Source organism: Cottoperca gobio, chromosome 22 (genome assembly GCF_900634415.1).
Source record: "Cottoperca gobio chromosome 22, fCotGob3.1, whole genome shotgun sequence".
NCBI classification, from domain to species: Eukaryota; Metazoa; Chordata; class Actinopteri; order Perciformes; family Bovichtidae; genus Cottoperca; species Cottoperca gobio.
In genome coordinates this window covers 380958-397046 of record NC_041376.1, presented here as the reverse complement: position 1 = coordinate 397046, position 16089 = coordinate 380958, and the positions used below count along the sequence as shown (strand labels likewise).

The 16089-nt window shown below is 40.7% G+C and overlaps 1 protein-coding gene across 1 annotated transcript; it reads left to right on the top strand.

The window, feature by feature from the left end:
* Window positions 1-262: 262 nt before the first annotated feature.
* Window positions 263-5143, top strand: si:dkey-177p2.6 (cell division cycle-associated protein 4). Its single transcript, XM_029461021.1, has 2 exons — window positions 263-564; window positions 1909-5143. The coding sequence occupies exon 2, from the start codon at window positions 1913-1915 to the stop codon at window positions 2678-2680; it is 768 nt and encodes a 255-aa protein (XP_029316881.1). The 5' UTR covers window positions 263-564; window positions 1909-1912; the 3' UTR covers window positions 2681-5143.
* The last annotated feature ends 10946 nt before the right edge of the window (window positions 5144-16089 follow it).

Sequence of the window (16089 nt, the reverse complement as noted above, 5' to 3'; positions counted from 1 at the left end):
ACTTTTGACACATTGAGTACATTTTGCAGATAATACTGAGCTTTTACCTGAGTAAAGAATATTAATACTTATTCCACCACTGTCAGTTTTAACGTTCATATTTATGTGTATTTAGTACTACGCATCAGGATTTCTAGTAATACTTCATCATTTGTTGGTCAAAATAGATCCTTATTATATATACTATCCAAATGTCCTCCGATCACATAACCACTTCGCCGCTCACGTGTGCTCCGATGTTGTTGGTTTTTACGAGTCGCCACTGAACGCAGCGGCAGCTCGCAGCCGGAACAGGCCGCCGCACATTCGCTGCCCCGTGAGTGGCGGAGGCGGAGGCTTGATCATCGGGGGAACGGACCAATCACACCCGCCCTGAGAGCTCCGGCGCTCCCCCCACGTCTGTCCCTCTATCTGCTCAGTGGCTCGGCCTCCTCCCCCCGCAGCTGTGGAGGGACTGAGCATTCCTCATCTTCCTGGGCTCGATAGCAGAGGAACGCGGCGACGAAACGAGCCGGAGACACGACGGATTCAAACACCTCATGACACTTTCCAAGGGCACGTAAGGTTAGTTTTTAACCTCTTTTCATAACTATCTTAAAATATCTTCATGTTTTCTCTTCAAACTTGGTTTAAACGGAGCGAGTGTTTCCCCAATGAAGTCCGTTAAAGGGGGTTGGGGGTGTTCTTGGGGGTCCTGGGCAAAAATAAGTAGGATGGAGTGACATTATTCTCTTATTCTAGTACTATAACGAGAGGAATATGTTATTTAATCATATATTTGACTTCATTCGGTTGTGTATCCCTCTATTAAATAAGACCAAGCTGCTTTTAATCTCTTCACATGGGGGATGAACTCATCAAATGGGGATTCATGTGTACCCATTTGTGATTTGGGAAAGCATTTGAGAGACAATGCTCAATAACTACCAAACGAACTAACCCATGTGTGTGTGTATGGATGAGTAAAGTCTCAGACTGTCTCACAGTGAGTCATGTAACAGTTATAATGTTACATTTTCAAACGTACTAAATGGAAAAATACATGTCCACCTAGTAAAAGCTGCCTGTTAGTTTCTTTCTGATGTTTATTTAGGAGCTGATCAATTGAAAAATGAATGAGATACTAGACATGTTAGCTAGGGTGGTGCTCTTACATAAACTGGATTTATTACATGGCAATGCAGCCTGATGGATCCTTCCACTCGCTAAGTTTCTATTAATTACTTTACATATTACAGGCGCTTGTGTGTCTTAGAGCTGAAACCATAAGTGTATTAATCGATCTACAGAATTATCAATTATTCAATTATCAATTACTCGTTTACATAATAGTAAAAAATGCTCAAATTAATTAGCTTTCTTATTCTTCTGTTTGTTTATTTAGATCTTTTTAGCTAAAGACTTGTCCATGTTAAAATTCTAATATAAAAAAATACTTTATAGCGCACATACGCACACATTCACTTCATATGTACAGGGTTATAAATACCTGCACACACAGTTCGTTAAACAGAATTAAAGAAACAGTATTTGCACACTTCATACACGCACATACGTATATAATATATAATATAATAATAATATAATAATATATATTTAAGGATTCATTGAATCGACCAAGAAAAAAATAGCTAGTTGCAGCCCTAGTGTCGTCGTTTTGTTTTATTGAGTAGATTTTATTTTTAATAAAAGGCAGTAACACTTTCAATTTTCCAATCTGACAAAATTGCAGAAAACCCCTGACTACCCAAAATTGCAGAAAACCCCTGACTACCGGTTGTTTTTTAAATAAATATATTAATATTAGCTGCACTACTTCAGCATTATAAACACAGCAGCCTGTAAAATGCATATGGGTCAATGCATTGCACATTAAGTGTAACTGGTAACATGTATCTAATATTGTAGGTCGATGTTGGGTCGCGGTGTGAAGCGGAAGTGGAGCTGCCTGGAGGAGCTGGAGGGCGAGACCCTCCCTGCTGCAGAGAAGGAGAAGAATGGCGAGGAAGACGGAGGAGATGAGGGCGGGTTCCTCGTGGGTCCGCACAAATCCGACATGAGCCACCTGCAGCAGCGTCAGCTGGTGCTCGGCCTCTGCATGGAGAAGCTCCAGGGCTACCAGACCGGGATGGAGCTCAGCCTGCGTCGCTCCGTGCTGCTCATTAACACGCTCAGGCAGATCCAGGAGGACATGCAGAGCGACGGGGTGGGAACCTGCACATCGGAGGTTCTCCTCAACCGCGTCCACACTGACTCCTGCCTTCTCAGGGAGGACATGCAGGTTACGTGCCCCGGGTGTGCAGAGGGTGATGGGGACATCCTATCTCCGCCACTGTCCCCAGAATTCCCCTCTCAGGAGGCAAATAGTTCGCCCGACCAGCAGAAATCGCTACCTGCTGCAACGATCAATACGTTTAGTGATGCAGTAAACGCCATGGGCTACCTCAGCGACCTCGCCCTGGACGACATCTTTGAGGACATTGACACATCGATGTACGAGACTTCAGAACTGCCTTCTGCCTGTGCGGCGGGTTCCCTGTGGCCCATCAGTGTGTCGCTTTGGGCGGATGAGGATGTGAAAATGCGTCCTCCCAGCCACGCCTCGGCGGGCAGTCTCCAGTCGCGTCTGATGGACATGAACGAGCTGGACCACATCATGGAGATTCTGGTAAAGTCCTGATCGCCAAGACAAACATTTACTGCACACAATCAAAGATTCAGAGTCTGATCACAGCTGGGGAGGCTGACAGTGGAGGCCGGGAACAAGGAAGTGACCTTCGATTTTTAAGGCTCCATCTGAAAATGCGACTTAAGCTCCGAACCCATCCAATATCTTGAGTTATGTGCATGAACTTTAAACACAAAATATTTATTACAATACATCAAGAATCTGGTTTAAAATGTTTCATGCGATTAGCGAACATTAAGGAAACATCCACTTTTAGTAATGTGAAGGCACGTACAGATATTTCTAGAAGTCTCAGTGGAAGAATAAGCTATTGAATATTATTGTTGACATTCAACAAGAACAAATGCCGTTTTGAACAGGCAGAGACCCATTTCTGCAGCCACAGGAGCAGGACACAGATCAGACAGCTCTGCAGTTTCAGGACAGGTTGTGTATTGAGTAGTGGGTCGATAATCTGTAATAATTGCATAAGTGTCTAAAGTGGAGTTTCCTTAATTTGGTAAAACTGTACATCCAGATGGATCCTTACTTTTCCAATCTCAGTGTTTATGTCACTTTTCTCTCCTGTTTTAGTAACTTCTGGTAAAAGCAGCAGCACCTCTCTGAGTGAGTCCAACAGGAGGAACCTGAGCTGCCATGTTTTGTGCGTCACTCAGACTGTAAGATCAGACTTGGGTTGATTATTAATTGAAATCCCTTCAATTACTTAAGAGGGTGTGTGCTGACCAGGAGGGCAAAGGCCTGGGTTTCTTTTCAGTATTGGGACTGAATGGCTTTAATCGTTCCATGTAGGATCAGCCATCTTTGTGGCTGTGTTCATGCCGCAGTGAGAGCGGTGGAAAGTCTCTCTCTATATATATATATATAGAGAGAGAGAGAATGTGGCCACTGAATTTGGGGATTTACCAGCCAAAGAAGTACATTTAAAATCCCTGGAGATTAATGCCACGCTCACGTCGTTTCACAAGAAGCAGGAAAAAATGGATGACATCTTAAACGTGTTCATCTAATATTCTTATTTACCAATGAAAGTTCAACCACAAACTGCAGCAGATATTATTTGATGTAGAGTCTATTGTTTGAGTGTAACTTATAATTCAGATTCTTTATGACCCTGGACTGTCAGTGTTTGTGACATCAAACGGGACAAACTATCAGAGCCTGTATGAGACATTTGATCATCCTTTCACCACACGGTTGACGTGAACAGTTTATCCTTCTCGGCAGCTTATATTTACGGTAAATCCAACATGTCATGAACGCCGCCGCGTAAAACATGTATTTTAAATAGTAACGTTATCCCAGTCTGCTTCTGACTGAGGAGCTGATCGCCAGCAATCAGGACGACTTTGCCATGTCTCAGAATTGTAAATTACAACAGAAGCCTACAGTATGTATTTTTATGGCCATGATGGTATGAATTTGTATTGCAATGTAAAAAAAAAGTGTTTTATATGTGTTTCTACCTGAAACTCCAATCACCTGTCCAGTAGAAGAGATACAGAATGAAGGACTGCAATGATGTCCGACCTTCACTGTCTGTGGTTTACTCCTGTTCTACCTCGAGTCCGTTTGTTGGTTTACCTGGACACTCCTGTCTGTCACTGATAGATTTAGTTTTTCACTGTTTAAACTCGGCTGAAAATCCAATCCAATGGACTCCAGTGTTTTCCTGTCAGACCAAAGCAATCCGTCCTCATCTCCATCTCTCGTCTCATGTCGACAACGTGCCTTACTACTGAACCTAATTTTTATTTGTGTTGAGGTCTATGTGGTTGTCTGAGCTCGAGCTTCATTGACAAAACCCTAAGAACTGAGGCGAGGTGTTACGTAAAGCACTAAGAGCCAGAACCCGCCATCGTTCCTTCTTCTTTGCCTTTTTTTTTTTCTTCTGTGCTCAGTGAACACTAGTGGCATATGAGCTTAATGTATCCTGACAGGATGACAGTAAACTAGCTGAGGGAGGAGGTGGCTTCGAGGGCCAGGAGGGAAAAATAAGAGGAGGACATGGAGGAGGAGGGGTGGGAGGAAGCAGCTTGCGTCACTTGCTCAGTAGGAGGAGTTTAGAGCTTGTTTTGCCCAGACTCAGACCACCGACCAATCACATGAGATGTGCAAGGAGCACTCTGCTGCTCCAACAACAACTTGTTTTTGCTCCTGAAATACAGTGTGAATCTGTTGGATTTCAGCCTCTGAAATAAAACCACTTCTCCGTTTTCTTTTCTTTTTCATTTGCATAATCTCTGACAGGACTGAATACTTAAAGCAGAAAGCTGCAGCGTTATTTATAATATGAGTGTCAGTAGGGTCTGTAAAGCACAAGCTGTATGTCGTTGATGCTGATTATGATATAAATATAACTGAAGGATGCTCGGTAATGAAATGATAATGAATAATGTATTGTATTTTTTGTGGAATATTTTATAGATTTTATTCAATAATACAGTAAAAATACCCGAACTGCCTTGTGTGAGTCTTTATTCTTCACGCCTCGACATTTGTGTGTTGGTTTTTGGGATCATAGACACAAATATTTCCATCCAGATAATAAAAAACTCCTTGTGAAACAAATTTCTCCCAACCTCTCGAAGAAAACGTGCCTTACTGCACACCACCCATGCATACACAATGAGGTATTAGTCAAGACATGGCTGCGTGTGGTTTATGCACAATTCTTTTGCCCTGATTAAGGCCTCACAGGGAAACATTTCTCCCAAACTTCACCAAAATCCTGCCTTCTTTACTGTGACTGGTTAAACCAAATGTACAAAAATCTCTAACCTACAGCGTCACAATATATTGACGATAACCTTGATATCTAAATAATGAAATAATGATATGTTAATATTGTTAAATTAGGGCTGCAACTAACGATTATTTACATTGTCGATTAATCGATTAGATGTTTAGTCTATAACATGTTGATCCGTGTTTCCCTAAGGTCCTTATTCGGCAAAAAATAATAAACATAATGACATAATGTTTTTACATTTTCTACATATAAATCTGATATTGTTACAGCTCTACAGCTTGTTCCAAGCGGCCCACAGCCTGGGAAGCTACACTCAGGGCAAAATATCCCTGCATTTGTTTCTTCCACAGGTCAAAAGGAAGCCAAGACTTCCCTCTGGTGGCCTGACGACTGAAGAGCAGATGTTTGCTGAAGGTAAGCATGACAGTGCAAATTCAAAACGTATGTTCAGTGGTGTTAGTCGATGCTGTAGTTGGTGATTTTGTAGCTTCAGCACTAACCTGATTCTTGCACAAAGCCGGCGTTTGTGCTCTTGAGTACAATAAGTCACAGTAGTTCCTCGGGATGTCACTGGAAACTATTCCAGTTATGGAAAGTATTGAGTGAGAAGCTTAATCTGAATCACCCTCACATCTGCAGTATTGAAGAACTTTATATTGGGAAAATACTGCATTACAGAAAAGGTGGTATCAATCAAATTTACATGAGAATTAAAAATAGTCATTAAATTAGTGATGTGTTTGCATGTTAGTATTTAGGAGGCGCATCATGTCCTGTTTGGCAGTTCTCACAAATCTTAAGGTTGAATGAATTAATGTTTTCTGATAAATTCAGAGAAAAATCTGAATTTGAAAGTGAATAAGTCTCAATAAATGTATTTAAGTAAAAGTACAACAGTATCAATATCAAAATATACTTAAAGTACCAAAGGACAAAGTACTTATATCATATATATTGGATTATTGGATTATAATAAGTGATGCATTAATGTGTTCAGCACTGTAATGCTGCAGCTCGTAAAGGTGGATCTAATTGTACTTACTTCATATACTGCTGGGTATCTTAAACTATAATAATAATAATACAGTACATCATTTGTTGGCTGATTTAGGCTACAGTTTGTATGAATATCTGAATCTGCAAAGAAAGTAGAGCTGCCAGACAAATGTAGTGGAGTGAAAAGTACAATATTTCCCTCTGAGACGTAGAGAAGTAGAAGTATAAAGTAGCACACAATGGAAATACTCGAGTAAAGTAGCTCTAAATTGTACTTAAGTAAGGAACTTGAGTAAATGTACTTTTTAAAAAAAACTTTCCACCAATGTTTCAGAGAGCATGGCCAACAAAGCGAATACTTTTGACTTATTTTTAACTGCACTTCATCTCTCTTTCAGTTCACCACAGAGTCTGATTTCCCTCCAGAGAATAAGACAGAAGTAGAGTTACAGTAGATGCTGTTGGTGAGAGGACTGGAATTCAGGGAGTGGTCACACATGAGGGGGAGCAACACGTGAGCTACTGCACACAACCAATGCTACTATTAAACACATGTGGAGAAGCATGTCTGTTTATCTGCCTATCTCTCTGTATAAATGTATAAAAGTTTGCCTGCGGCCCGGCAGAGTGCTGCGGCCCGGCAGAGTGCTGCGGCGTGTCAGTCTGGGTTTAATGTTTCTCTGCAGGCAGACATCAGTCTACTGCGGCGGAGTAAAGCCGGGCTTTGGCTGACTCAGCACACACTCCCAGAACAAACAACCTCTGCTGCGGCTGCTGCAGCAAAACACAAAGACTGGGCTGATGGATCTATAGCAGTGGTTCCCAAATGGTGCCACGGTACACCAGACAAATCCCAGTGTGCCGTGGGATTTTGAAACAATTAGGCATATTGCATTTAACTGTACACAAGGTTATGAATGATTCTTTATTTACTTCAGTGTTTCCTCTAGGTTTACTGCTCTGCGGGGTGCTGCGCAGGGAAACACTGTACTTTATCGGTACTTTGTCCTACACTCTTATTTCACAATAAAGAAACAATAGGTCATATGTGCTTTGGACTAAATATAAATAAAACAATCATTAAAAAAAAAAAAAAATCTGTCAAACCCGTTTTAGCCATTTGCGCATGGTGGGAAATATTAGAGCGTGACACATCAGAGGCTCTCTGCTAGTGTGAAGGAGAATAGCTTCTTACAGGGACTCAATAAATGTTCACAGAGTGACGACAGTGATACGATGTTAGAGGGGATTGTGCCCGGAGATGAACTCAGGTGTGTCCTGAGATTGTGGCTTGGTCTTTGGTGTGCCTTGGCCACAGAAAGATGGGAACCACTACTCTATAGTATCTATACTGTAGCTCCTGCAGCACATGGAGAGTGTTTAATGTAAATAAAAACATGTTTTATCAGTGTAAATAATGTGTGAGGTGTAAAGTGGTGATGATGATTATTAACATATACTGTAGGTGCTGCTGTCTGTACCTTTAAGTCAGACTCACTTATGTCAGTCTTTTTCAATACCGTAGATAAGCAACTGTACACGGTATGATAACTTTAATACAGCGATATCGGAATACTTACAATGAAAACTTAAAGGATAGGTACAATTCTTTTCCAAGTCTGTCTTAAAATAATAATCAGCTGCTCATCTGAACACTGTAAACATTTCATATTTCTTCCTGTTCATACTGGCCTTTAAAATGACTCCTAACAGGCTTCCAATGTAAGCGATGACAAAATCCATTTTGCCGATTCAGCAGTTAGTCAAATTCAGTGGACATCATCCAAAGTTTCAGCCTTGCTAGTTCTTTACAGCCTCGCTGTGTTTCCCCGGACAGTTAGAGCTGCACTAGAAGAGTATTTAGTACTAAATAAAACTGTATCCACTTCATTTTTCTAACTCTGCTGACTGCTGATGCCGCATATTAACTTGATACCCAAACACATTTTCACACAGAACGATGACTGTGGATTTTTTCCCCCCATCACTTACATTAAAAGTGCATTAGGAAAGGGATGCAAATGGCAATGGATTCAGAGAAGGGAGTCTCTATCCAGAGAAAGCTAAAAACAATACATCATTTCTGCTCTCTTTTGGTTTTCTATGACTCATTTTATGCACAGTTGGTAAACATGAAGCATTTTAAAGTACCTGCCAAAGTGGCCTGACATATTGTGTTATATCACTGTGTTATTCTCCACTTCTGATATGACGGCTGCTTGTTTGTACGTTTTTTAAAATTCCTTTTAATTGCACTTTCTCCCTAAAGGACGAGGTGTGGTGCCTTAAAGAGATACTGATGAAAAGAGTTGCATTGGTTTTAGAGAAGAGTTTTAGCGCCACACGCTGGTCTAAAATGCTGCTTCAGGTTTTTCTCCTCTGGCAAACACATAAAAGAAGAAATAAATGTCACTACTGGACGTCACAATGGTCTTAAAAAGACTGTTGCGTTTAACGTGCACCTGTGAACCCGTCAACTTACTTAGTTAGTTACAATGTGGTTTAACCCCTCGTATATAACATGCCAAAATAGATGCTTTTAAAAGCAATAGAATAATAAAAAGCAGAGAAACATGAATTAAAAGTGAATGAAATCTTGTGACTTCCTGAGTAATGTCTCAACTTTGGCTTCGTTGCCGATAACGACAGATGTGGGAATGTGTGTGACAATCTACATGACCCTGAGGAACAAATTCCCTTTTGTCTGCTTATGTGTAAGTGATTAATAAGGTCCTCAAGACAGCGTGGAGATTCAAGAGCAGGTTCGAGATGTGACCTGAACACATGCGTTCATGTAGAAATGGATTTGAACTGGTATCTTCCGACTAATAGGCTCCATTCATTTTTCACGGGGGCAACAAATTAGCTGCTGGTATGTTGTTTTTCTTGACTAACTGTAACACAGAGCACAGACTGTGGGGATTTCTCGGTGACCCGAGACCACGTGGACTCGCTAATTGAGAGGGGAAACCAGGGGTAGAGATCAGGTCATGTCCAAACAGCCACTGCAGAAACTTGATCTGTCCCTGGATCTGACATGAACATAAAACCTCACGCTGAAACATTTCTCCAGTCGTTCATCTCATAGACTTCACGTTTGGCGAGTGTTTTGGTTAGGACCCAAGGAAGTGCAGTGCTGAGCTCGCTCCCTGTCGATGTTCGCATGAGCTGCTGCACGCAATAAACTGCATCAGCCTTTCTGAAACTAAACTAAACTAAAACTAGCAAACGCACTCTTAGAAACTAACTAAATATAAACTAAAAATACAATCGAAAAGTCAAACTTTAAATAAAATAAACCTGAAGATATTCAGTTTATAAAGATTTAAACCAGATTAAAGCAGCAAATAATCACATTTGTGAAGCTGGGAGCAGAAGATTTGACTTGTAACATAAAAAACAATAAAAATGTAGTTATATAATTTTCACATGATGTCATTGCTGCTGCTGCTGATGATGATGATGATGATGATGATGATGATGATGATGATGATGATGGTAAGTCTTGGCTGAAAACCAACTTCCTCAAACAAGAGTGATACTGTAATATATGGCTGTGCTGCGAGCACGGTTCAATCTAATTTTCTCCAAATTAATTATAAATGTGGGTAATTAAAGGCAGAGTAGAAGCTATTAGTCGCAGTCACAGGCCACTAGTGGCATGCAGATGAGACACATACTGCATAAGAAGAAGTTTTGAAGGTATTTGCTCTAAAAAACCAGAGAGAATTGGACAAAGTCAAATGTTGTTGTAACGATGACGCTAAAGGAGAAGTTTGAGAATCACCAAATCCTCCAATACTGCGGTAAATATGGGCGATTTCCTCGTGTGTCTTCGACGTGACTCCTGGACAGCTCTTGCATTACGAGATACAAATCAAAGGTCAAAGGTCACAGAAAGAACAAGTATTTAACGTGTTTAGGCGCAGTTAAATACTCCACTCATAACTCATTATCGGGTTTTGAAACAGTATGTGGGTCTGTACACGAAGGCGTCTGATGCAACACAAGCGTCAACTCTGGACTCACAGAGGTGAGGTTTCTGTACATCCAGGAACTCCCTGTTTCACAATCGCACCAGCTCGTGCTGCTTTGCTCAACAACACTTAAAACGACAGCTGCTGAAAGAGCAGATCAACTCACAGATTACCCGTGTGTGCAGGGATTTGAACCAGCAACCTTCCAGCCTCAAGTCCACCTCTTTAACATGTCAAATGTTAAAGGAGGGAAAATATGGAAGCAAACAGGAGATTTATGTAGAAATTATTCAACATAATTGTGTAATGATTGATTTCACATTGTCCGCATTCTGATCATATTCTACTATGAATCAAACAAAAGTGCAGACATCTATTTACAAAATGCGTTTCAAATGAATTCAAAGCGTGTCACTGCAGCAGTTTGAACGCGCCTCTTCTGTCCGGCTTCGCTAAGTTTTCACGTCTGTGGAGAATCAACTGTGAAGGCTCACGTACACCTTCAATTTCTTATAGACAGGTGCGTAGGAGGAAGTGTCTGAATGTCTTCTCTTGCCTATATCAGTGGAGAATGCAATCACGCTGACGCATGAAGATATCATTCATTTCCAACACTGCTGAGTGAAAAGCATGATGTTGATGTGCCTCTTACACAACTGGCGACTGCAGCAATTTCAACACGGCTGACAGGAATTTTCTTTGGTCAACTCGCACAAAAACAAAACAAGAAACCTCAGAATATAGCAACATATGTCAAATGAATGATGATACCTGGGTACTATAAACAAATGAGAACATTTGAGATTTCACAATGTGAGTACTGCCTGTAGTGGTGGTTCTCAAAATCAATCCAGTTGCAAAGAGAAACTTTACTTCTTAACTGAATTCTGTCTACATTTTAAGTTAGTTATATGCTCACAATGGAGAAACGGCTGCAGCACTGTAAGACACGGACACTAAGAATCTAAACAAACCAGATGAAATAAAGTATTAGACAAAGCGCCACATTAGTAGCTCTGCAAGGCTGTACTTACACAGCAGTGCTTTGAGCTAAATCAGTGCTGATGTTTCGCAGGAGTAATGTTTACCATGTTTACCATCGTAGCTTAGCATGTTAGCATACTAACAATTGGCAATTAGCGCTAACACATTAAAATGTTTGACCTGGTGATGGCGCTAGGAGAAAAGTCAGAGGAATCACCAAAGTTATTACATTTCATCCTGAGGGGAACATGAATGTCAACCTCTTGGTGGCGCTAGAGAAAAGGTCAGTAGGGTAGGTTGGGGAACCATAAATGGCCACATTTTGTACCATTTCCTCATGCCGAAGTGTTTTACGAGATAAATGAAACATTGCATAAACATAAACTTGCTGGTTGCTAGAGGAAAAGTCGGTAGCTTTCATCCTGTAACAGCAATACATCCAATAGTTGTTATTGTCAGTCTGGACCAAAGTGTTAGACCTGACATTACCTTCCCTAGAGTCACAAAGCTAGCTCGGCTAAAACAAAAGATCAAACAACGTTCAAAGTAAAAAGGGGCTTTATGGTAAAAGAAGGTCGCTTCTGTAAGTCAACCTTAGTAAACAGGTTTATCTGTGTCCTCTGCTTCTGAACATAAAGTCCTTGAATGTCCCAGATACTGAATTAAAATCAACATGACTAAGTTGTGCCTAAGAATATACAGTATGAAGTATGTGGTATGTGTCTGCGTTCATGTTTTGTAAGTGAGGATGTTTATCATAAGGCTTCATTGCCATGTGACGCTGGCTCGTTTCTGGGGCCGTCAGGTTTTGCTTTTCACAGTGTGTTGTGTGGAACTAAACACTCATCAGTTTGCATTTTTTTCTGGGAACAGAAGTGCACTCAGACTTCTCACAAGGTTGCACACCTTCGCCTGACATTTTCACAGCAGCTTAGCAGCAACAGATCCATCAGTGCCGCTCAAGAAGAGCAGAGAAGGCTTTTTAACTGTTACAATCAAAAAAAGGAAACATGTTTTTTGTGTTTATGATGCTGAAGGCGGCTTAATGTAGGTGCACATCTGATGGGGAATGTTACTTTTGAATGTAAATAGTGAATCGTTACTCTTTTTCTTCATTAGGAAGTCGTTTTTAACGGTACGGACTTTAAAGCAGCTGTGATGAATACTGGTGTGTGAAGTGAGGCTCTACAGCAGGGGGGTCAAACTCACTTTAGTTCAGGGGCCACATGCAGCACAATGTGATCTCAAGTGGGCCGGAGCAGTAACATCACAGCATGATAACCTTTAAATAACCACAACTACAAATGTTCCCTTCGTTTTAGTGCAAAAAAATACAAGTACATTATGAAAATGTTCAAATGTAATGAACTTTCTTTTTACAAAACATTATGAACCTGAAATTTCTTAAGGAAGAAAGGTGCAATTTCAACAATATTATCAGTTTATAATTTACATGTGTGTTACAACGTACAGATTACAGTGTATCTACAAAGACACAACACATCTCGTCTCAGGTATCTGGAACAGTATTTTACTTTATGATCAAAACAACTAATTTTTACACTTTGCAAAGTCAAACAGGGGCCGGACTGGACCCTCTGGCGGGCCCCCGGGCCGCATGTTTGACACCCCTGCTCTACAGGTCAACCCACCTTAAGTGAGCCCGTGTTGCAAACAAGACACGGGAACTGTAGTCTTGAGGTTGTAGCATTATTCACAGTACACACGCTGCACTGCTACGTTCACAGCAGCTATAATGTTACTGCTGAATTACAACTCAACAACACCGTCTCTCACACACACACACACACACACACACACACACACACACACACACACACACACTCTCTCTATCATCCGCACTTACTAGCATTACACACACACACACACAACCTAAGCAGCGATGAATTCCTTAATTAAAAGGAGTTTGCTACTTGTATACACACTTTTACAAAAACATCTTGAAAATAAATTATTTTAAAAATCCATGATGCTTAGGCTCCGGCGGGGCCAGGCCAGCTGTCTGTCAGCCTTTTGTTTTGGTTTTACCAACTGTATGCCAACAAGTTCACCATTTCAGCGCTATAAAGAGATAATTTAACACATATTATAATGACAAACTGCTTGTCTGCTCGATGTGTTGTATTTAAAAGGTTGCCATATCAATTAAAAAAGGTGATTATACAGTTTGTCAGCGTTGTTTTTAGAGCTTGTTCCGCTGGACAAAATCAATTAATGCAGCTTTTATGAGCTTTATGATTTGTGCTGCCAAGTTTGTTGTCCATTTGTGTTTTAAAAGTTTTTAAATCGACATTTGAGGCTATAAATGGGACCTGCAACTCCAGAATCATGTTTCATTTTATATCTGCAACGCTTCATTTTGATGTTTGTGAATGAGGTTCAGGAGTTTTGCAGAGGCAGAAGACAGCAGCTGCATAATCAATATGTTCCTTAGTGGTCTGAATAAATGCTTGATAAGACGCTTACCAGACTTCCTTTGAATGTCAAATAGAAACTGAGCTCACAGGATACAGGCTTCTAGTTTGTTAGATTATCAGCAGAATGCATGCACAGCCCTTTTCGACAGGGGACTGAAGCAGTTATCTACGCTCTACAAAAGGGTTAGGGTTAGGGTCATTTATCTCACAGCACAGGAGTTGTTGGTTAGTTAGTTTGGGTTATTGTGTGGCTTTGGTGGAAGTGTTAGTTTAAAACAAACAATCTAACTAATTGAGGCAGTGGTAGAAGACCAGCAACTTCCCTGTTCTGGGGGGTAACATTAGTGTTTTTGTCAAAGGAGTCTGGTGGCTTTGAAGATAGCATAGATAACAGCTTCAGTTCCCCTTTGTTTGACGGCAAGGTAAAATCAGTTAAAGTATTTTTAGCGTACACTTAAACTGAAATGGATTTTTCTTTAAGGTGGCTAAAGTACGTTTTACGGCTCCCCCCGTCCACAGCAGTGCATTACTGTACATTAGCAGTACTACTGTATACTGTAGGTGACACACTACGGCTAAGTACCTCATACAACCCCACTTCAAAACATCTGCACTATCCCTTTAAGGAAGTGTGCGGGTGTTCACATGTATACTGGGGACCAGTGAAGGAATCGTTGCCCTTTTAACCCGCAGTTTAAACTCAAAGGGCTACAAACTCTACCCGGTTCATTGGATGTGTGCCGAACGAGCTATTTATAGACACAATGATAGTCTTTGATACGTGGCTGCAATGACATTCACCATTATGGGACAACAAAGACTTGACTTGATTAGGAGATGGTCATAAAGTCAATTAAAATCATTTTATTTGGATCTTCTGTCTGTACAGGTGGAGAAAGTGACAGTTTGCAACTTATTTTAGTGCCAGGCTTTACTCTTACTGTAATATATGTGTCCTTAAACAGAATGAATATTGATGAGCATCTACAGGGCAGATACTAGAACAAGTTGTTTTTATCTGGCTTATGTGCACATGCAAAGAAAGTGGATTCAACCCGAGCGTAACATTTAAAATGACTCTTTTCTTTTGCCATCTCAGTGGTACATAATTTAATCATAAACATAATCAATAGGAGTGATATTTGTGAAGGTCACAGAGACGTGTTACCTGAGAAGGGTAAACAACAAACCACAGAACAGCACATTCGGCCTTTTCTGACTGGTATTAATGTCCACTTTGTTCTGACTCGTGTCTTTTTGTCTTCCACGTAACATGATTTTAGATAAATGCTTCAAACATCAAGTTTAACACCTATGTGATCAGAGCACAAACAAAAAGGCCGAATACGGTGACACATCTGTGTAGTTAAAGACAAATGTTCAGCTCGTTGTGAATATCTTACCTCTTTTCCCTCCAGCCAGAAATTGATTTAGGGTCAGAAATGTTTTTTGAACTTGTGCCAAAACTAAATGCTGTGTCATTATGTGTGCTCATAGCCAAGGAGAAAGGGAAGAGAACACAGAGAAGATTTAAAGAGATTATCTCATCTGTCTGGATTTGCCCTGCATTGAATGCAGATTCAGACAAAGAACATTTATTAAATCCCAAAAGCAGCGTTGTTATAAGCAGAAAAGGGAGCTGGAACAGACATGTGATCATTAATTCAGTTTAAGTGATGTATGACTCAATGTATAATGGGATAACATAACTGTAATTATATCCTCACATTTGAATAATTGCTCCTTTTGCTTTATTAGACTGAACTGCTGCATCATTACGAAGTAACTGCATGCCAAGTGAGCAGCAGAGGTTTAGAATGGGCTTAAAATATCTGCCCTGTTACCTGATAATATTACTTTTGCCTTGCTTGGGTAGACACACTCAATCCGGAGCACTAAACACTGGAAGTAAACTCCCGTTTTCATACTTACTTTGTAGTTCTTTAGCACATGCATGTAACACATTGCACAGGGAGAAACAAATTATGGACAAGGCCTTGATAATACAAGCTACCTGATACCTGCCACACCATAATGCTGCCTTGCATTTCTGCGGTATTGATCCGAGCGCTCGTCCCAATGTGGCTAATGCACTGCCAGCTCCACTCTCAGGTCCAAACATCACTTAGCACAGAGAGTCAAACACAGGAGCACCCACAGATGTTTTGAGTGCAGCAGGGATTTGTTGGGATTTGTTGGATATTAGCCAGCAGGCAGGTAAAACGTCCTAATAGATTTTCTATAAAAACCTGA

What these genes read in the sequence shown, in the direction of transcription:
- si:dkey-177p2.6 (XM_029461021.1), top strand. Translation starts at nt 1,913, where the DNA reads ATGTTGGGTCGCGGTGTGAAGCGGAAGTGGAGCTGCCTGGAGGAGCTG.